Below are 22,122 nucleotides of genomic sequence, written 5' to 3' on the forward strand. Positions count from 1 at the left end.
ACTGTGGTATAAATTCTGCTTTTAGTGCCTCAGCAAATCTGCTTTGTAATGTCATCAAAGTCAGTGAAATCACTCCAGCTTTGTACAGAATTTGCTCAGTAGATAGGGTTATTGGGTCTTTGGTTTGCTTTTTATTCGCCACAACTCCATAGTTTGCACAGGCTCCACCTTTATATATCCTGTGATAACTCTGTGACAGCTGTTCATATCTGTACTACCCAGAGGCTGGATTCATTTTTAACTGCCTTTCCCAAGCACATTTCCACAGTTGGCATTTAGCATAGAAGAGATAGCTTAGTTCTTACTGATTTCCACAATCAAAATTATAAGAACATCCATTTGGGGATTTTGTCCTGGAGTCTGATTGCATGAGGTTGACTTGCAGTTGTCTCAGTTGTTTTTTCAGTTCTCTGCTGATGTGGGGTCTGGCCAGAGCTCAGATCCACCGTTCTGGAACTGATTCAGGTTACACTCCCTTCCTTTCCTTTCATGTCAGTACCACAAAAGTGCACAGGTAAGAGGAGGTCACAGATCCAAAAATCTTAGGTACTTCTGTTCTGCAGATTTTTACTGTATAGAATGTGTCCTGTCCTGAAGATTACATGTGTAAAACAGGTTTGCTGAGTTCAAGTGGAATGCATGCTTTTCAAATGACAGAGGTTTTAAAAACCAAAGGGAGATTTCTCATCAGGAGTGGACTGATTGTTTCTTTTTGCTCATGCAGGTTCACAATTTCAATCTGGCTGTATTTACTGCATTACTGTGAAATGGATCTGTGTGGTATACTCTATTTTATTGATCCAAAAGAAATGTATAGTACTCCTGCTGTGTTTCTAAATGAGGAAGGTAAGTAATATTGTAAAAGGCCTTCTGAAGGGACCAATGTAATCTTTGTAGACCTGTGTCTAAGAACAACATTTATAAATACATTATCAGACCTATTTTGTGAAACTGATCGCTTGTGAATTGCTTCTTTTTGTCCATTATGTCTGAAAAGGAAAATAGCTACTATATTAATAGAGTAAAACTGAAAAATAGTCACATAACCATCTAATCTTGGCTAATTTCAAGAAATGTCTGTTCCCTTTTCTGTTTTTTTTCTTCAAGAGCAGTCTGTACTATCAGGAGGATGGACTGAATCTTGTAGATCAGGAAAATATACTGGGATTAAACAGTCCTTTCTTGATAGACAGCCTTCATTAATATTGTAATATTGTGCCCAATTCTTATTTCCTAAAGAAAATTTGGAACAGCCTCAGAGAAAGTCCAAATGGTTCAAGTTCTCTCCTATAACGTAATGTTCAAGAAGCTCAGTCTAATTCCCTGATTCAAAAACAGCTTGAGAGGCAACTGGTTCTTTCATAAGACATAACATTTTTCCCCTCTCAAAAGTTTCACAACTAATCTCTTCCTTTCTGTTATTTTTGCTGTTTCTATTTTCTCTGTCATGTTACCAGTCCAGATAATTAATCATTAGAATAGTTGACCTAGGGCTGTGGTACCTTTTCCATTATTCATATTATTTCCATTAAAAACTTTTCTTTAAAGAGCAAACAAAAATGACAACTCAACTAGAAGTTATTGGCTTGATATAAGATTTGGTTGAAGAGGTTCTAGAGCCTGTTCTACTCACAGCGTTAGACTAGATTAACATAATAGCTTATTCTGCTTTTAAGAACTCAGACCGTGAGTCTGACTTCTGCAATTCCAAGTAATAGGGCCTAGAGTCATCTTGTACCTGTTCATCGCACTTTTTCTTGCATGCTAACAGTAGTGCATTGGGTAAATACTAATGTCCCTTGTTCTTCTCTGCTATTTGCTGGAAGTCAAGTCTGCTTCCTGGTGGTTGAGATCAACTGTAGTGCTTTTCTTGTTTGTCTTAAGTTTAGCATGGGTTTATCCTTCAGACAAGTTGGTTTGACTCAATAATTTCATGTGGGAGCCCATGCATTAGCATCTGGTATATGTACCTGAAATACGGAGCATGGTTCCCTGTGATTCTGTTAGAATGGATGTATTGCTTGGTGAGTCCCCGGATCTTTGTTGGTGCTGAAGAGGGTGGAATCACTCTGAATGATACTATAGGAAACCCATTCTTAATGTCAGTCAGTATTGCTGTGAACTTTATTTCCTTTTTTTTTTTAACCTTATTGTTCCTCTGTCAGGTTACGTCCATATTCAGATGCACCTCATTAGAGGAGATGATCTTGCAGTGAAAACTAGCTTCAGCCTTCCTCTGAGGCAGTGGTTTCGACTGGATCTCTCCTTTAAGGGTGGAGAGGTATGTGTGCTAATGAACTACAGGAACAAGACTGAGATTTGTCTAATTTGATTATGTCTCTGACAACCGTTTTAACTGCTAAGGCTGAGAGAAATAGTGTAGTTTGCACATGTTCACACAGCAAAAAAGCGAAAACCCCCGAATTAGAAATTGGCTGGATATGTTCAGACCCAACTTTGGGAAATTGGCTTAGATGCTTAAGGTAAGAGCCTAGAATTAGTATATATTCAGTGGGTATCCTCGTACATAGTTGCTGTCCGCAGACTTCAGACTCTATAGGCAACCAGGGTTCCTAGCTAGATACCTTACTTAGATACTTAAAGTTACATGGTGTGAATAGCCCCTAGGGCCTGGGACTTAGAGGCTCAAATGTTTTTACCATCCTGATATGAAATTTTAAGTGTCTGGACTTCCGTGTACAGTAGCAGGCCTCTTGACTAGATGTTATTGTTAGCATAGTTTTGCTGCTAACAGCAGGAAAAGTAACAACATGTTCCACTAAAACTAACGTTTTTTTGGTAATCTAAAGTCTACTCTTATAAAAACATACCTCTGTATTCCAGTCACTTTTACTTAGCATAGGAAAAAAAGCAGAAGGCATGTGCAGTTTCCTAAGTTTTGCATATTTGACTAAGCAGCATAGGATTGCTTGCCATTAAAAGACAGAAAAATATTGCACCATCCCTCTCTGGTAGATCAAATACATAATTTACATTTTAATAAATCACAGTTGTTTTTCACAAGAACCTCCAAAAGCAGCTCTGAAAACAAGTCTGTCTCCCTGCCCAAGTTCTTGTTTCTGCCTCCTGTTAGAATGTGAAAATCATCAAAAATGTTTCCAGTCTTTTTTCTCTCAATTTCTTTCTCCTTGAAAATGACTGAATTGGTTTCATTTTGCATCATAAAAATAATTGCTAATTAATCAGCAGAACAACTGAAACAAATTGGAAGTATGAGGTAAAAGACTGATAAAGCTGAAATAGAGAGAGCAACGTAGTCTGAACTACTGCCATTCCTCTTGTACCCCACCTACATTTAAACATGTAAATGGTGAAACAGAGCCAAAGTTCCATAGAGCAGACTTGTCTTGCAAGAAAATCAGGTAGAAATGTACAATTATTTTTAATATAACGTCTTTTTTAAGGATTTTGTTAAAGGGAGAAGTGAAATAAGTGTTTTGTGCAATCAGAACTGTCTTTCTCTGCTTGTTTAAAGTGTAGTTATAATTTAAGCTTGTGGAAAAGGAAGAGCATATGGACTGAAGCTCAGCTTCAGGTGCAAATGTAATTGCTGTTATCAGTGTTGACATAAGGTATATTAGTGCCTTCCTGTTGGGAATTTGATGATTGCTTGTAAGATTAAATTTAAAAAAAATTATTCTTCAATCAGAGGGCAGAATGAATTTACTCAGGCATGAGGTAAAACCTATAGTCAAATAATTTGCACTTCTGGATGAAATAAGGTAGCCACAACGAGTTTAATCAGCACTTTTGTTGAAAGAAGAGGAAGTAGAGCCAAACTAAAAAACATTCCAGTACTTAGAGCCATTCTCTGGGACAGATGAAGCTGTGGTTCAGTTCCATCTTATTGTCGTGTCTTTCTGGAGCAAGTTATTAAATCCTCAAAAGGTACACAAGCATCTCCTTATTTAGGCACTTATTTCACAGTCATCCATTAGATACATTTAGTCCAGCATGACCTTAGGCGAAACACCTGAATTAGGGAAGGCTAGGGAACTGAGGCATCAAAAAATGGAGAGCCAGATTTTATGAGCATTTAAAGATGCAGATGAATCCCTAAAGGTACCCAGGCACTTCAAATAATTTTGCAGGGTGCTTATGTGAGTTCTTAGACAGCTTTTGAAAGCACCAACATATCTGAAAATCCCATCTTAGCCTCCTTTTCAGGTATGCAAATACTTTTAACCATTCTGGCATTGGAAGTCTACCTAGTGCATCTCTTGTAGAAGTAGGAGTTCAACCCAGACTTTTTTAAGTCAGGGTGTGTTATTTTAGCCTTAAGGCCATTCTTCACCTGTAAGCAAGAGCTTTTTGAAAAGATCAATATTCTCTTAATTTAGCGTCTCTCCAGTACATAAGCAAAACTGTCTTTAACACTTTGGAAGAGCGAAAGCTTCAGCAAAATACTAATGTCTCATAACTGAACACAGGAATGAAATAGCTGAAGTAGGCAACATCTGTGCTATTCTTGCTGTTTTTCTTCTCTCACTATTGGCTAGGACAGACCAGTGCCAATGCTTTCCGTTAAACTTTCCCAACATAAATCAGATAGTGACATCATCCCCTTTAACACAGAGGAGATACAATAAGCTGCAGCTGTGATTTTCAAAATTGAGTGTTATGTGGCTTAAACAACATACCTTGTAATATTTAGTCTATTATAACTAATATTTTATATTCTTTTAGATAGAAGTAAGCAGTGTTGGGAAGAATTTGAAAAGGCATCATCATCAGTCTTTTATGTAAGCAGCATTTTTCCCTTTGCCAAGTAATATGTGTATGTGTTCAGATGTGGAGAAGGGGGGGTACAAGTTTTTAACTGAGATTGTAGATGACTCTCAAAATGTCAGTGCTCTCTTTCTGCTCTTACACTCTCAAAAACAGCATGCATTACTGTGTTTACATTGGACAAGATCTGAACATTTCTGTTGATAATATGAGTTATTTGATGTTGCACAATCCAGTACTGGAGTCTGACCCAAAGCCCCACTAAAACTGAGGTCGGGAGCATTGAGATCAGTCTTTGGATGAAGTCCTGGCCTCACTGAAGTCAAGGGAAGTTTTGCTATTGCTGTGAGGGAACTAGGGGATTTTACCACTGAAATTATCTGCTTTGCTTCGGTAGGTAGCAAAATCTCCTTTGATTTTCGCTGGCATGATCATCGTAACTCTCTTATCAAGAGGTTTTGGTTTTATTATTCTTGCCCTAACTTTGATTCTAAGCAACTGAATCATATGCCATTTTTTAAAAATAGATCTTATATAATTTCCTTTCACTCTAACTTAAAACGGACTCTCTCTTGTATAAATAATTAAGAAAACCTTTTCATATGGAAACTATATAATAATAAATTGCATGGCAGATTTCAGTGTTGTTCTTTTTCTTCCCCATTGTGGTTTACACACTGGAAACTAAATCTTTAGATAGTAACTACAAGAGACAGAGAACTTAAATTTTCATGCCATTTTTACAGAGAAGTACAGGGGAGAGGTGAAACTGAAATCTTTGAGGTTGTTTAATGGTGCATAAAACTTCACCTTCAGTGTCAGCAAAAGAAAACACCCTGTTGTTTTAATGTTTGTAATCAAGGTATTTCTAAAATCTACTCCAGAACTTACCATACCAGATTGCAGAATGGATTTTGAGAGTAAACAGATGGGAAAAAGAAATAGATGCTGGCAATGAACTTAAGGCTGCCAGTTACCAAAGTTAGGAGATATCAATTTCTTTTTCTTTCATAGTACCTCCTGATAGCCAGTTTATTTCTCTCCTATGTTCTCAAGTTTTAGGGAAGATTTCTATTATGATGACACCGCTGGATATTTTGTTCTTGGAGGCAGTGGGTATGCAAATGGTATTGAAGCATTCTTTGGACCTGTGAAATACTATCGTCTTAATGTGCTGGAAACAGAACGGGTAAACAAAAGCAGTATTTGACAATGTTTAAGCGTTAGCAGCCAGCTATGGTTTTCTTTTACCTAGGGAAATTTCACTGGGCTCATAAGAGTGTTCGATGCAGACAGACACAGGACCTTCTTGTTTACTGAAGCTCTTACCAAGTGATAAACTTGCTATCAAGCATAATAGAACTTGGGAATATATAACCAATGTATGAGCATTTTCCACTGAAATCTAGGAAAGTTAGGTACTGCTTCAAATGCTAAAAGACAAGACTTCTAGAAGTGGATGTGAAAGCAATGTTCCTAAATCTGCATATAAATAAGGACCTATATTTCAGTAGTGCTCAGTTTCTCAGAGTTTTTGATGATGCAGTATTGAACATATTTGTTTAATTTATGGTTTTGTTGAAACCAGTGGTAAAAGTCCCATTGGCTTGATTGAGATTGGAAATTCATCCACTGTATCTTGGATTATGCTAACTCTTTAAGGCCATAGTCTGTTGCGGTCAGCATCAGGTTAGCTGGCACATGAACATAATACAGCTTTGTTGTGAACAATCTCTTCCCTGAGAAACAACAAGTTTGTCAGGAACAACAACAACAGAGTAGTTGTCATTTTTCCATTATTTGCCTTTGTCTAGATTTCTAACCCTCTTTATGACAAAGAAGCAACGGAACAAATTGAGCTCTACTATGAGAGATGCATGGACATTCAAGAAATAGTTTCTGGGTACACACACATTGTAAGGCAAGGCCAACCTGTGCAAAAAGATTGTAAGTATTGATCTGTGAGATATATATTTTTAACTGTCATCTTTGGAGACCTCTTTTCTTTTCTTTTACCAAAGACTGGATAGTGATTATCAAAAGTAAACCTAAATTTGGCTATACACATAAAAGGGGGGGGGGGAAGCAATTTGAAGGGGTTTAGCCTCATTACTGTTGGCTAAAACTGTGTTTTTGTTTCTGCAAAAGCTTTCGTGCCGTGGAATACAAATTTAAATCATATTCTTGATTTTTCTCCTGTAAAAAGGCAGGCACATAAAGGGAAAAAGAAATGTTTTCAAGCTAAAATGTAAAGCTGTTACATTTCATTTCCTCTGTTTAATTCCCAAATGACCAAAAGGCACATGTATTTTAAGTCCTTTCCCAAAACTGTACATTGTTTGCTAGAGTATCTCTTCCACAGTTGCCTGATGGGAAGTAATTGACAGGTTTATACCAAGGCAACCACTTTATTTAATGAAAGAAGGGTAACACACCTTAAATGTGTGCTGAACACGAGTTTATCTTTCCAATTAGAATTTGATTACTTGCATTGTGACAAGATTATGGAATAAAGTGTGTCTATCTTCTGTATTTCTAAGTGACCTGTGCTAGCTGTATCAGTTTTTAACACTGCTTTGCATTAAAGATATGCCTATTTTGTCCATGAATATTTAATTTATCCTAAAAACATCTTTTTTCTACTAGAAGTTTGTTTTAAATACCAGCCAAGCCAGTTTTCAGGTCTTAAATACCTCATTTTCTCTAGGTCACTATGAAAACTATTATTCAAAGCAGATTCACAAATATGGAGAAAAGTCCAAATGTGATGCCTTCATGTGGGGAAAAGAACTCAGGGAAAAATACCAGAGTTTGTTCAAACTGTTGAAAGAGATGGATTTCAGTTCACCAGATGGTAATCATATTTTATCTTACTGTTCCAAAGTAACTCTGCAATACATGCCATATAGGTTGGCATGCTTTGACTTCAGTTCATGTTTTGCAGATTTTTTTTTCATATCACTTAATTTAGCAAAGGAGTGTCATGTAGCTTACATGTTGCATTGCAAATGAGGATGGCTTATGAAGTAGAAGGCATAAATACAGACATAGTTATGTTTCTAGTGGTTAGTTACTTTGAGATAGCCTTTTTGATTTTGATTCACCATTCCTATTCAATAATTCCTTGCATCTCTGGAAATTTTGGCAGTCTGCATTGAAAATGCTGTTCGGCTTGAGAAGGAATAGCAAAATCTGACTCAGTAAAGTTGAATTAAAAAGGGGAAATAAATGCCTGATTTAAACTCTTGCAATAACTGTGCATCCTATGTTTTGTTTTTAGTGTTAGAAGATGAAAATGATACAGTTCTAGAAGTTGGCTGGAGGATATTTGAGAAGGTTGCAAAGGGTCTATCCAGTGCAGATGGCTTAAGCAATATGGGCTCCTCTATCCCTCTCTTGGTGGATTCCAGTTGCTGTGGATACCATAAGGCTTCCTATTTCCTTGCAGTTATATTTGAAACGGGGCTAGGTGTGCCTGTGGATCGTTCAAAGGTAGTATACTTAATACGTTTAGTTATGTCTGTGAAATTAATTACCTTTTAATGGCAGTTTATAAAATGGGATAAATTTAGGCTCATTAGAAGAAAAAAAAGTGAAGTGGAAATGGCTTTTCTTGCCTCATCTGATCACCAGATCCCCTTTCAGGCTGTGACTGAAGGGGTTCCCCAATACAGCTGCTTTTAAATAGCCCAATGGCAGTGAAGTCTTTATGGCAGGAGCCTTTATCCTGTTGATCCAGAATAAGCAAAGAAATGGTTTAGTAAGACCTAGAGAAGGTGGTAAAGTGAACAGTGTGGAACATAGCCTTTTCCCAGTCACTGAGGAGATAGGATGAGGGAATGGCCCTTGAGTCACCCACAGTCAATTGCAGACGGGTATGAAAAGGTCTCACTTTAGGAGAGTCTCCTAAAGTGAAAAGGTTGCATAATGCAGTTGGGAAAGAAGTCCCATGGTATATTGTGCAAAAATGGGGCACTGAGAATATGGTCAAATAATTAGAAGTGTCCAAATAAGAGTGCTTAAGGAGTTACTGTTTCCTAAGTGGAGACCTGATAGCTGGCTGTGCGAGTGCTGCCGGTCCACTGCAGTCCAAAATGTTAGGACTTAAATCATTGCTTTTAAAAAGTTTAATTAAGTTACTAAATATAGTGACTTCTGAAAGCACCTAGATTGCTTGTAGTTGTCTAAAATTGGTCAGACTCAGGAAGCACCTTCATATTTTTGAAAAAAATATTTTAGGAGAGCTTAACGCTATGATATAGTGGCATAAAAAAATCGCTGCACACTCAGTGGTAGAGTAAGGGCGGTACCTGAAAAGTAGTTAGAGAGTGTAGTTGTTCTTTCAAAGCTTTCTATATGTGTAACAGACTTCAGGGCTATGCTGGATTCTGTTTCTGTGTTTACATGATATAGCTAGTATATCTGCTACTATTAGGAGCACTCTCTTCTTTGTATACAGCCTTTAAATCTCCACCAAAATGATAAACTTGTGAGATGTGCAGTGAATTCACTCTTATTTATGTCTGTTGATTTTTGCCAGGGACTGCTGTATAGTTTGGTTGGCGCTCAGGGGAATGAGAGACTTTCTGTGATGAATCTTGGCTATAAACATTACCAAGGCATTAATAACTATCCACTTGACTTGGAGCTGTCATATGCTTATTACAGTAATATTGCAATAAAGACATCCTTGGATCAACACACAATAACAGGGGAACAGGTAAAAGAGTTTTAAGTGTACCCGAATTTCTCTATGCAAATGACTTTTCATATGTTAATATTAATCATGTAGACAGAACATTTCCTTCTTCATGATGGTTTACAAACATTAACTCATCTAATCCTTACAAAATCCCCCAAATTATGTGTAAGTATCATTAATTCATTTTGTAGGAAGGGGGAATCCAAGTCAAAGCTAGGCTTAAATCCCCAGAATTATCCACATGCCTATCTTTCAGTAAAATCTAAGTCTTATTCTTGGGCCCTATTTCCTCGCCCAGTTTCTTATTCATTAATTTAAATGGACATGATTGTTGTCTGGTCTGCTACTTCAATAGCCAAACTTTGTGAAGTTCGAGTGAAAGATGAATTGTCCTTTACCTACGTATATCTTTTCTATAATCAAATATAAAAGATTTGGCTGTTTAATATCTATCTAAGGAGATAAAGTTAACAATAAAATCATTTCAGAAGTAGTTGCTGAACACGAGACAACATGTCTTTATCCGTAAAAATACTTAACAAGTTAGGCCAGTACTAGAGTCCAGGTCTATCAGAAAGAATTATTATTGAGTATTGTAGTAGAAAAAAAATAGATTTTAATTGAAAACTGACAGAGAGCCACCTAGATAAGAAAGCTTTATCTTACAGCAGGTCTTCATTAAGCTTTCTGCTAGCTTATCAGTTGCCTGGTTTTGATTTTTTTAAAAGATATTTCTGTACAAACTAAAAAGCCTCCTTCTGTAAATATCATTGCTTTTGCTGCAAGTTTAGGAAACAAAAGCACTTCTTTGCCATTATTAAGTGCATATAAAACTAGGAAGTTTTGTTCTGTTGTTGGCATCTTGGCATTCCTTTGTGGTGTAGAGTGGATTTACATTTTTGTACTGCTGCCCCCAGCATTGATCCTGAGCCTGTCTTACCTTAGTTATAGTATAGCAGAGTCACATTATGACCTGGCTTTTCACCATGACTTTTCACTCTATAACATCACAGAAAGCTTGGCTTGGTTAGGTTTCTCACAGCTTTTCAGTTACTTGAGGGATTGTGGTGCTTTTGCAGTCTCTGTTACCAGTAGGAAGTTTGGAAACTGCAAGTCTCCAAATATTCCATGAGTTCAGTTCTCAGAGTTGTTTTCTCATGTGAAACTTGCCAAGACCATATGTGCAGTTATTTATCCCTCTTTCCTTCTTCTCTGATTTTTTTTTCCTTTCTCATACAAGACTTTCTTTCAAAGTATGACTCCAGTTGCCCATTTTGGGGATATGTCTACAACTTCTAGAGCCTAAAGTCAGGAATTATTTTTTTAATGAGCTCCTCCAACTTCCGGTGATGAAAAAGAGCGCCTTCTGTCTCTGTATCATTCCTTCATTTTATTTTCTACCTTCTTTATCTTCTTTTTCTAAAGCAAATTATATGTCTCTGGAAAAAATAACTCCTTGTGGTGCTTTAGAGGAAGAGTCCTGAATAAGTCAAAGATTCTTCGCTGCCATAGTTCTCATTCCTAGGAGCAGTTCAGCTTGTTATCCTGGGAGTCTCTGCCCGATTGCATTGAGAAAGCAGACTGACAGAAAAGTGAGTCTTGTTTAGGAAGGGCTTGTCTGTATGCCAGTCTGCTACACAAACTCTTGAAAGATTGAAAGGGTCAGTGTAAATGATCTGTCTGAAAAAAACAGCAAATGGTTTTACACTGGGTGTAAGGATGTTCCCTAATGCACTGGCCAGCAAAGGGATAGTGAGAATTTTAAAACCCAGAATTGAGCACAAGTTTTTAAGGATAAGGCAACATTTTCATTTGGTGACAGGTGTACGAATTCATTGTGCAATGGTTTCCTTCTGTTCATCTACTTCTCAGGCATTTGTTGAAACTGTGAGGCTGATGGATGATGAACTGCTAAAAGCTCAAACAAAAGAAAATGGTGATGTCTTTATGTGGTTAAAACATGAAGCAACAAGAGGAAATGCAGCTGCGCAGGTACAAAGTAATACATTTCCCCTTTCTTGGTTTTATATGCATGTTGCGTATGTACATCTGCAGAGTACATAGGAATGTTACTGGGGAGGACCGACTTGCTCTCTTCCCACTCAGAATTACATCTTACTTGTGAGCTTGAGCTATTTCCCATGTTTCTGTCTCACAATATCCAGTGACCATGCAAACAGCCCTAAGAATGATGCAAGGCAAAAGGAAAGGGTGATCAAGACTTAGAATTGCAACTTCCTTCTCTGATCTTTGGTGTGTATTTGACACTGTGCAGTTGCTGCTGCTGGTCTCAGATTGGCATCGTATGTTGTAATACCGAGGCATTTGCATGCATTTACCAGTGCCTTTACCATTTACTTCTACACTTAAATCAAGCCAGACTTTCACAGTACTGACACCTGCAAAAGCCAAACCTCCTGTAGGTCTGTTATCAGTACATTTGACCATTGGAAACCCTCTCTGAACTTTCCTGATAAACAACTGTTTTCAAACTGTTTAAAACATAAAACTTTCCTCACATAACTGAAATCCATTTAAGACTACAAAAGTTTGCTCCTTCAGTTCCAGGTTCAATGCTAACGTTTATTACACTGATGTTTACCTTGTTTTCTTTTAGCAACGATTGGCTCAGATGCTGTTTTGGGGCCAACAGGGAGTCGCAAAAAATCCTGAAGCAGCAATAGAATGGTATGAAAAGGGCGCAATAGAAACAGAAGATCCAGTGTTAATATATGATTATGCCATTGTGTTATTTAAAGTAAGTCATGTTTCATGTTTTCACTTCAAAAAATCATTCCTTTGAGTAAAAAATGTGTCATTGCAGATAAATTATAAATGTTTCACATATATGAACATTTATAATTTATCTGCAGTGATACATTGTGAGAGCATACACAGTGCTTTTAGATTAGCTCTGAAAATCACTCAATAGTTATGAATCTAATACTAATTTTTACCAGATATGCACAAAAATACAAAAAAGAGTAAGTTAAAACCAGTTTAGTCACTTTATTCCTAGCCAGATTCAAGATCAAAATCCCACCGAAATCATAGACCCTCATTTTTCCTAGTGACTTGGCACCCCTGAAGATCTAACCAGCTAGTAGGCATAGGTCTAGGTGTAAAGATGTAGGTGGAAGTTAGATTGTTTCTCAGAATGTCCTTTCTTAGATCTCTAAGCACAAATTTTGTTTGAGTAGGAATTAACAGTCTCCCCATGCAGCTGGGCCTTCTGAACTAGAAGCAGCAGATTACACAGGCTAAACTTGCAGGCATAACCCTGCCTGAGTCTTGATAAACTGTGTCAGCTAAGCAGTGTGGCCCATAAGACAATCTAGTATACTGCAGATTAGAGATGTTAGTAAAGACCTCTTAGATGTCCACCTCGTTCCTTTGCCTGTGGAGGGCTATTCTATACAAAATGCTTGCTCAAGTTTTGCTTCTGTTAATTTTGAGCATCCCTGACAGTGGGGTGAGCCTCCTGGTCTGTTTGATCTGTGTCTGCAATTTTTTTGTATGAGTATCATCAGCATTACATCTATGTATGTCCTCTAGAGATACCCCAACAGCCTTTTTCAGGAAAGGTGAGAGCTCTTATCCACTGCCAAATTGTGAACAATCTGTGAACCTATTGATGCTACTCATTCTTCTTTAATTACTGAAACATAAAGAAATATGATGTTATTTACCCATAAAAATCATTTGGGTCAACTAGTGAAATTGTTTTTCCTAAACTGGATCATTGAGCTTGTGTAAAGCTGTGAAGGAATGATTGGCACAAAGCTGCTTTTTTATTGTAACTCTTTAGAGCTGAATAAGCCCTAGTAAATAACAGACTCAATGTAAAAATGCATTTTGAATGAGTATATGTGAATTTTCATCAGCTTGTATTCTGTATTTGTAAAAAATGATTGTTTCACCTATCCATTTCTTAGGGTCAAGGTGTGAAAAAGAACACAAAACTTGCTTTAGAATTGATGAAGAAAGCAGCAGCCAAGGTAAAATATAATAAATATTTGATCATAATCATCCTGTAGCAGGTGCTAATAATAATGAACCCTGATACATATAAAATGCATACTATCATAATTGTGTGTAAATAGTTGGTTCTTCCCTGTCTTCACTGGGACTATTGATAGTTCACTCTATTTAGAATTATTGCCTTCTTAGTAGCTGAACTCTTCCAGGTGGATGCTGGTGACCAGCAAAAGACTGTACTCATTGTCTCTCCCCTTGTCATCTATACTTCAGGGAGAAGACACGGATGTCCCAAAACCTTTTACTTTTTCCAGGGTTGGGGATAACACTGAGGGGCACAACAGAGGAAAGGAGCCTCACTCCATTTAATGATCTAGTACAGTCAGATAAGCCAAGCCATATTCTTAGTGAGCTTGCTTTGTATAAGAACATAACCATACCTAGACCTTGGCTACATTCCTAGCTCTAAACCCCGAACTAGTTAAACTACTGACAGTGTCCGTAGGGCTTTGCTAATAACCAAATACAAATCTGAGTACAGACAGGGCCGAGACTCTATAGAAGATGCTAGAGTTGCATTTCAGGGTGGAACCATTCCTTAATGAACAGCCCAACAGACTCTGAGGGAAATGTCTTTGCTGTCCCTTGCCTGGAGAGGGTTTGCTCACGGCGTGAGGCCTAAAGGAAGAAAAGCACAAAAAAGCCAGCAAACTTTTGTATCCCTTAGTCCCAGATGGGTGGAATTTTGGCTGGACAGGCAAGCTCACCAAATGCCCACAGTCCAACAGCAGGTTGATCCATAGCAGCATCATGGATCCACAAGGTGATCCATAGCAGCACCAAGTGCGTGACCCCAGCCTGCTCTTTTCTTTCCCCAAGGGCTTGCCCCAGGCAGTGAACGGATTGGGATGGTATTACCACAATTTTAAAAGAGACTACAGAAATGCAGCCAAACACTGGTTAATTGCTGAAGAATTGGGAAATCCAGATGCATCGTACAACCTTGGTGTCCTTTATTTAGATGGGATTTTCCCTGGAGTGCTTGGTAGAAATCAAGTGAGTAAATATTTAATGGTACTTTTTTTTATAGCAGGGCCCAATTTACAAATTTGGGCTTCATTTTTGAGGTTGCTGTGTTCACTCTGAGTCAGATTTTAATACTTTTTATCACAGAGAACAGTGTTACTGGGAAATTCAGTCAGATTGTTTTGAGAGATGTTACTCAGATATCTCAGTCATGCATGTCTTTGTGTTCCATTAATTTAGGAACAAAACAGGTGCAGATTTAGTGACAGGGGCTACCTCTGCTTTCCTCCTTCCATTAACACCAACCAGCATTCTGTGTGCTCTCACATCATCTGATCCATTCAGTTTCTCTCACGTTCTCATGCCTTCAAAGTGGACCATTGCAGAATATACAACAAATTGCATAAAAAATGCCTACAAAATTGATTTTGAGATAGAAATAGAAAGGTCTTGGATTTTAAACCTTCTTAAGGACCTTAATTTTGCCACTGTGACTCAAGCAGAGTAGCTGCTCAGGTCAGCAGAAGTCCCAGTGAATTCTCTGGTACTTTATGGGAAAGGATGCTTCCCACAATAAATAAAAGCAGCAGAAGCTTATCCCTGAACAGAAGGTCTTCTAAACAGTTATGCTACATTCGTATAACTTCTGTGAACCTCAGCATCGTGTGGAAAGTTCTTCAAGCTAGATTTGCAAAATGTAATTCTTTAATATAATCCTGATAGACTACAGTATTTTATTTTGTCCTTCTGTGACATGGCCTATTTATTTAATTTTGAATGTGTCAGTGAGAAAAGTTATTTTCCCTAACAGGAACGATTTACTTTGGTTATACTTCCTGTAAGTAACTTTGCCAAAAATGCCTTATGTGGGTAGTTTATGACCAAACAGCACATAGAGCACAACAGCACAGTAAGGATATTCTGAAGCCCATGATCACTCACATAAAACAGATGCTGATGGTTAAAAAGTTCCTGAAATAACTTATCTCAGGCTGTATGCTGCTTTGTTTTGCGTTGCAGGTTACTTTTTCTGAGGCTTAGACATGGAGAGTCACACAGCCCTCCCACTTCTGCAGCCCTGGCCCTGCTGCTCAGCCTGTGTTATGTTTTATCAGTCAGTTTCGTAGGCTTGGGAGCTGTCGCTGTGCACTGCAAGACACACTGGGAAGTGCCATTGCTCCTCAGCATCCCAGCGTTCCCTTAGACATCTCCAGGAGAAAAGTCCTGTTCTGTCTCTCTGCTCCAGGGTCCATTATTAATCTCTCTACTAGTGAATCATTGACCTACTTTTGTCAGCACACATAAGACTTGTATGCTGCCAGGTGCCTGTTACTCATTTATATACCTTTCTGTCTGAAAGTCAATATATTAGCAGAATTCCAGTTTTTAAAAAACTTCTTTCCAGCCTGAACTATTAGAAAGTTAGAACAGAGGAAATCATTTCACCTAACTACACTAAAAGTAGTTAAACTGACCTGGTCTCTCTAGCCAATTGCCTTTTTTTTATTTAATGAAATGAGACCTTGAAAACAAAGCTTAATAAGCATTAATAATGCAGCATTGCTAATTGTGTCTTGTTTTTTCACAGACAGTAGCTGCACAATATTTCTATAAAGCTGCCCAAGGGGGACATATAGAAGGGACGTTACGATGCTCACTGTACTACATCACAGGAAATATGGAAGACTTCCCAAGAGATCCAGAAAAAGCTGTAATGTGAGGAATGAAACCATTTGCTAAAGGAGAATGTTTTTCTGGTTGGGTTACTTCGACTATTGGCGATTTTTAAGTCCATAGTCTAAATATCTTTTACTGCATGGTGCTTTCCTCCCTGAGAAGAGATTCCCCTGCAGTTAAGTTTGATCCACATTAATATGTGTATTATCTAAATATCCAGCAGATTTCAGAGATGCTGAGTACTTTTAGTGAACCTCCGTATTTGCAGGTACACAGTCTCTGAGCTGTTCCAGAAAAAAAAAAAAATCCAGGTGCTGTCTAACAAACCAAGGCATATTTGCTCATCAAGAGATATCAAGCTCCTGATGTGGTAGAATTGATATTTTCCATCAACAAAAAGGGTGATGAATAGTTACAGCACTTTGTTTTCTTCAAAGAAAAAGAAAAAGTAATTTTGCAAAGAAAAAATATATCTCTGATACACTTGTGGAGATGTATGAACAAATATGTTCTCATTCAGTCAACAGTTAAAAGCTTGATGCAGCAATTACTGTGAAATCCCGTAGTTTGTCTTATGGGAGAAGTCAGGCTAAATGATCTCACATCCTTTCCTGTCCTTCGAGTCAACGTGAATGGGGATAACATTACTGGGGGTTAGCTATTCGTTTATTATTGTTTGTTCTTTTCTACAGCTGGGCAAAACACGTTGCAGAGAAGAATGGCTACTTAGGGCATGTCATCAGAAAAGCTCTCAATGCTTATCTGGAACTTTCATGGTACGTTCCTTCTGTTCTCTTCAAGTTCCTTTTCTATTTTTTATTTATGTACTAGCATGATAAAATAACACTGGGCCATCACCTCAAAATACAAATTGTAGCACCTTGAAATCGGTGGCAAAACACCTATTGACATAAAGGGAAATAGGAATTAATCCAAGGCATAATTCAACAAGTCGGAGAGAATCAAGTGGAAAAGAGTTTATAGAGTGGAATGTTGACTAGGTATAGCTGACAAGGCCCACACTGTTCTGAAATTTGGGAGAGTTTCTGAAAGTACATTGTTGAGAATTTCATGCTGCATCAGCCCAACGCAGGCAAATGATGCTTTTGCACTGGGGCCGTTCTGGACTTCATAAGAAATAGTCTGAGTAAAAGCCAAAACAGTGAAACTAATGTCTCATTTTATTTTTCTAATTCTTCATTTTTTATTTTTTTTTAAACAAATTCTAGGGGATATAAGCCTCAAGGCGGCTAGAAGTAGCAATACACTGCAAGGAATACTGACACATAATGCTGAGATAAGACATGCCTTGTCACGCACAGTATCGCTGAACTTAGTCAGCCATAATCTCAAGTAGTAGGCAAGACATTTTACAAGTGAATTCAGTGTACTGTCCAATAATCCAAACTGACATTGACAGCAGAAGTTCTCCCATGTCATGAAAACTCAGGCTGTTAGATTAGATTTGTTCTTTTTTTTAAATAGTTAATATTCTCTGTTCCCTAAAGCATAATAGGCAACAATATCCAATGAGCCAAGAGGATTTAAAATAGCCTCCAAGTTGATGCTCCATTTTTGCCTGTAGGCATAAACATCAGATTCTGTACGGGCAGGCGTCAGACCATAGAAACTGTCATATTTGATTAAGACAATGGTTCATATAGTCACACAGCCTGCCCCTGCTAGCAGTTAGTTAATACTTCAGACTTAGAAGAACTCACTGCAGGAAACGCTCAGTGGATCATTTTGGAATAATCCATTTCTAGGAGAAGTTTCTTTTTAGTTTAGAACTAACATCCCAGCTTAGGTATCATGAATTAGTCCTGTGGTGCCGGGTCTCCATTATTCCAGATATTTTTACAAGACAAACACAGGGAAGAATTTGGAATCTTGCAGAGGCAGTTGGGAAACAGGAGATTAAGCCTGCATATTCTGTAAGGGGCAACTGCTTTCATCAATTTTATTTCAAGTTTCTTGGCTTAAATCCCTGCTCCTGACGTCAAATGTATATGTGACCTTATTTGTTTCCAGTTAAACACGCCAACAAACCCCAAAACCTGCCATGGTTTTAGCTTATGTTGTAGAGACAGTCCTTGAAAGCATGACCCTTAGAAGCTTTGATAGGAAAAACTACACAAAGATTGACCTTTTTTATATGTCAGATTTTTAAAACCAAACACATGATTTTTAAAAAAGTCTACCTTTTAGTTTTTGAATACTTAATCTTCATAATATTGAGTAGATCAGTGACAGAGAACATGAAAGAGAAACTATCCTCTGGAATCAGAGGCAGTGCTGTACCACTGTACTGCAGTACTGAAACACTATGCTGCAAATGAAAAATTAGCTTTTATTACTTGCTTTATTAGCATAAATTAGCTTTTATTACTTGAAGTAGTGCCTAGAGTCCGTAGAGTGACTGAGACTGTTCTAGGGCTTGTTCGCTTGCACATTTCTTGTTCCACAGAGCTTATAATCTAAACATACAAGGCAAATAGTAGAAATAAAAGGATAAAACATACCAAAGAAGTACTCAGATTCTTGTTTGACAGATATTAACACAGCTGTGTGAATTACAGAGTTTAAGTGGAGGATTTTTTAAGTGAGTTTTATCTGAAACATTTAAATAGATAATTGGGCTTAATATCAATTCAGTTTTATCATCAGTCTTGCACTCCGAAAGAGCAAATGCTCACTGGAGCTGCCCTGGCCTTAATACAAGAGAGAAAATTGAAAATTCTTGAGCTCCTGCAAGGTTTGTTACACCAAGCGTTGCCAGTAGATGTAGCTGTTGCATGGCTTTGCCAGCCTCTTGCTTTTAAACCTTGTACCCAAATTTTGCTAAGTGATTGTATCCATTTCTTTAGTACCTTTTAGCTGTAACTAAAATGCTTGTGATTTTTGTTATTTTTTTCACTGATTTATTTTATCTAACACTAGGCATGAAGCTCTGCTGCATTATGTTTTAGCGGCTGAAACCGGAATTGAAGTGTCACAGTCAAATTTAGCACACATCTGTGAAGAAAGACCAGTAAGTAAATGTATTCACAGCACATTATCCTGAAAGGAATACTCATTAATGATAATGTGATACTCATACCTTATCTGTGATATAAATGAATGAATTTATTTTCTTTCTAGGACCTAGCAACAAAATACCTAGCAACCGATTGTGTTTGGAGATACTATAATTTCTCTGTTTCTCAAATCAACGCGCCCTCATTTGGTATGTATAAGGAGCTCTTTCTGATTTCAGATCTCTAAAGGAGTGCAGTTTTATATTTCCAGTACTACATTTGTAACAACTTTTATATGAGTGAGCAAGTTGAGGGAAGAGTAAAGGCCAGACATGGAGTTTTGTATTTTCTGTCTTCTCCATACTCAAATTGCACCATGTGCTTGAAGCTAATCTGTCTTTTTCTTTTTGCTCTCTCTTCTTTCTGCAATAACAAGACACAGTGATTGATCTTCTAGAAAAATGCTACACAGTTTTTTATAATTGTCATCTTTAAATGAGAAATCCCTGCTTTTCATGGACTTCCTTTTTAGAGTGTTCTGACAAGAATATCAGAAAAAATATATTTAAGGAGTGTGTTTCAGAGCAGTTTTTCTGAGAATGTCCCGACTATGGGATAAAATGGATTAAAAAAAAAAAAAAGTTGAGCTCCAAGAGAGGGCTAGACATTTAGGAGCCTGAGCAATTGACTCAAGGGTTAAAAAATTAGCGGTAGACTTTAGGAGTTCATGCTGTTTAGTTTATCAAAAAGAAAATCCAAAAGCCAATATACTTCCGTATCATAACTGAGTCATGAGAAACTAATGAAGGCTAAAGGATTCCTTATCTAATTTATTATGAGTTTTTCTGTTAGGGTACAGAGTTTACTAACATTGGCACAGATTACCTGGCGGAATTTAAGGATTCTCTGTTTCTCTAAAACAAAATATAGGCCTTTCTGGAATAGCAGGTTTGTTCAAATATTAGTTACTTTTTCTCTGGCTCTAAATTTTAATATATCTGTGACTCCAGTGACTAAGTAATTTTGGTGCTTTTGAAAGAGCTACTCAATATTTGAAAACATTGATCTGATTGTCTCACAAGAAAGTTTAAATGCTTTGTAGTAAGCATGTGAACAAGTGCAGTGTAAAAATAATTCAAGCTATTCGTTGAAATACACAGCAGCATTGAAACTAAATACCACACTGATAGAGCCTAAAGCCACAGGAATTCACAATCCCGATAGCTCTTGAAAAGAGTTTGTAGCCTGCTTAGCAAGGTACAGTTTGGCTGGACTCCTACAGATCTACTGGTGCAATTGGACATTAGAGAAGCTTCGGAAGTTCAGACTCACAGGAGTAGGACTGTGGTTCCACTGAGGTAAATGACAGAAGACTCCTTGGCTTCAGCAGTGGAAGGATTTTATTTCTTTATCTCTTCTTCACATAGTCACATATGGGGAGTTTTATCTCAGGCACCTGTCTGCAGTAGTGGAGGAGGATCAAGTTGCCTGTGTGGGTTTTGGGCCTGAGGGAGCTGAACCCTGGCAGCAGAGGCTCCGGGCTCCGCTGTCAGCACAGCACAGAGTGACTTCAAGGCCACTGCGTATTGCTGGCGTGCTCCCAGGGCCAGGGCTGGAATGACTCAGCTGATACGCCTAAGGGGAACCCTCTTCTTTAGGATTCACTGCAACGTTTGGGTGCCACGCACTCAGCTTTGGTGCCAGCCACACCACGTAGCCTGTCTGCGGCCTTTGCCATTGGGCAGTGACTGACAGCAGGCAGGCAAGATGCCACCCGTGCTTCCTGGAAGAGCTTTGCTGTGGTACACTCCAGAAACAAATGGGATTTATAGGTAGCTGATGTTGTCAACGCACCAGGCAAGGCTTTGAGGTATTTCAGACCATTCTGGGGAAGCCTAGTGTAGGCACACTCATGGAATTTTATGAACTCTTTAGCGTAGCTTAGTGCAGTGACATGCTTGCTCCTGTCTGAATCAGTGCCCACTCTGGTGGAGCATTTCTTTACTTTGCAGTATCAGAGAAAGATGTTCATAAAAGATTTGCCAGCCATCACTTCCTTTTAGACCAGGAGAAGTCTTCTCCTACAGTTGTCCTGGAATTGGGTTGTTTTGAAACTAATGAAATTAGCTTCTGCAAAGCATTCTGTATTTTTGGGAAGGGTACGGCTACCATAGTGACAAGTACAGAACAAACGCCTAAATAGCATGTTTTTAAGTGTGATAAGTTAGTAGGGCTAACCTAAATAGTAGGGCTGCAGTTCCCCCAAAGACACACTTAGTAAGTGAAGGAGAAATACAATATGAAGTCTCTAAGTCTCAGTTTTTGTAAAATTAGCAATGTTATTCACTAAATTCATTTATTAAAGAGCAACTAAGAGAAATTTCAGCCAGGCTAAATGTTTTCATGAGGTAATCTGATGTAAAGAGACGATTAGAGAAAAGGAGTATCTCTATTTTTCATATGCTGCTTTAAATAGAATTATTATTAAATTCTCCATCACATTTATAGTTTAATTCTGTCTCTACAACTACTTTAAATGATCTGTTGCTGTTTTCTTCCACAGCCTATTTGAAAATGGGAGATTTCTACTACTATGGTTACCAGAACCAGTCTAAAGACCTTGAGCTCTCAGTGCGGATGTACGCACAAGCTGCATTAGAGGGAGACTCACAGGTGGGTCTGCAGTTGTAACGTGTTAGTAAAACATCAGTGTTTAGAATAACCCAAAACTAGTTATTCTGCTTGGCTACATGTGTACGCTGAACAAACCTGCTAGAATAAGTTATAATTATTTCAAAACACCTTATGAGTCAGTATTTGCTGTTTCATGATAATAGAAGATAGACCTAGAATAGATAGACAGATAGCCTAGAATTAGGCTGTTTTCAGAGCTAAAGCTGAATGGTCTAATTCAGTGCTGCTCTGTTTTCACACAGTTGATTCTGTTGTGACCTTTGTATTTTCACTAATGCA

At 37.9% G+C, this 22,122-nt stretch overlaps 1 protein-coding gene across 3 annotated transcripts in view; it reads left to right on the top strand.

Moving 5' to 3' along the window:
* SEL1L3 (SEL1L family member 3) overlaps positions 1 to 22,122 on the top strand; it is a 37,528-nt gene that overhangs the window by 9,638 nt on the left and 5,768 nt on the right. For 2 of the 3 annotated variants that reach the window (XM_067298161.1, XM_067298162.1), the window contains 17 exons: positions 725 to 846; positions 2,166 to 2,281; positions 4,708 to 4,763; positions 5,806 to 5,938; positions 6,564 to 6,696; positions 7,457 to 7,603; positions 8,030 to 8,241; positions 9,290 to 9,469; positions 11,324 to 11,443; positions 12,069 to 12,209; positions 13,387 to 13,449; positions 14,309 to 14,485; positions 16,044 to 16,171; positions 16,825 to 16,908; positions 19,073 to 19,163; positions 19,274 to 19,358; positions 21,713 to 21,822. In XM_067298161.1, coding sequence (XP_067154262.1) covers positions 725 to 846; positions 2,166 to 2,281; positions 4,708 to 4,763; positions 5,806 to 5,938; positions 6,564 to 6,696; positions 7,457 to 7,603; positions 8,030 to 8,241; positions 9,290 to 9,469; positions 11,324 to 11,443; positions 12,069 to 12,209; positions 13,387 to 13,449; positions 14,309 to 14,485; positions 16,044 to 16,171; positions 16,825 to 16,908; positions 19,073 to 19,163; positions 19,274 to 19,358; positions 21,713 to 21,822 — 2,098 coding nt within the window. The remainder of the gene's footprint in view (positions 1 to 724; positions 847 to 2,165; positions 2,282 to 4,707; positions 4,764 to 5,805; positions 5,939 to 6,563; positions 6,697 to 7,456; positions 7,604 to 8,029; positions 8,242 to 9,289; positions 9,470 to 11,323; positions 11,444 to 12,068; positions 12,210 to 13,386; positions 13,450 to 14,308; positions 14,486 to 16,043; positions 16,172 to 16,824; positions 16,909 to 19,072; positions 19,164 to 19,273; positions 19,359 to 21,712; positions 21,823 to 22,122) is intronic. The other variant, XM_067298163.1, reaches the window with a different exon arrangement.

The sequence above is a fragment of the Apteryx mantelli genome, chromosome 5 (genome assembly GCF_036417845.1).
Source record: "Apteryx mantelli isolate bAptMan1 chromosome 5, bAptMan1.hap1, whole genome shotgun sequence".
Classification (NCBI taxonomy): domain Eukaryota; kingdom Metazoa; phylum Chordata; class Aves; order Apterygiformes; family Apterygidae; genus Apteryx; species Apteryx mantelli.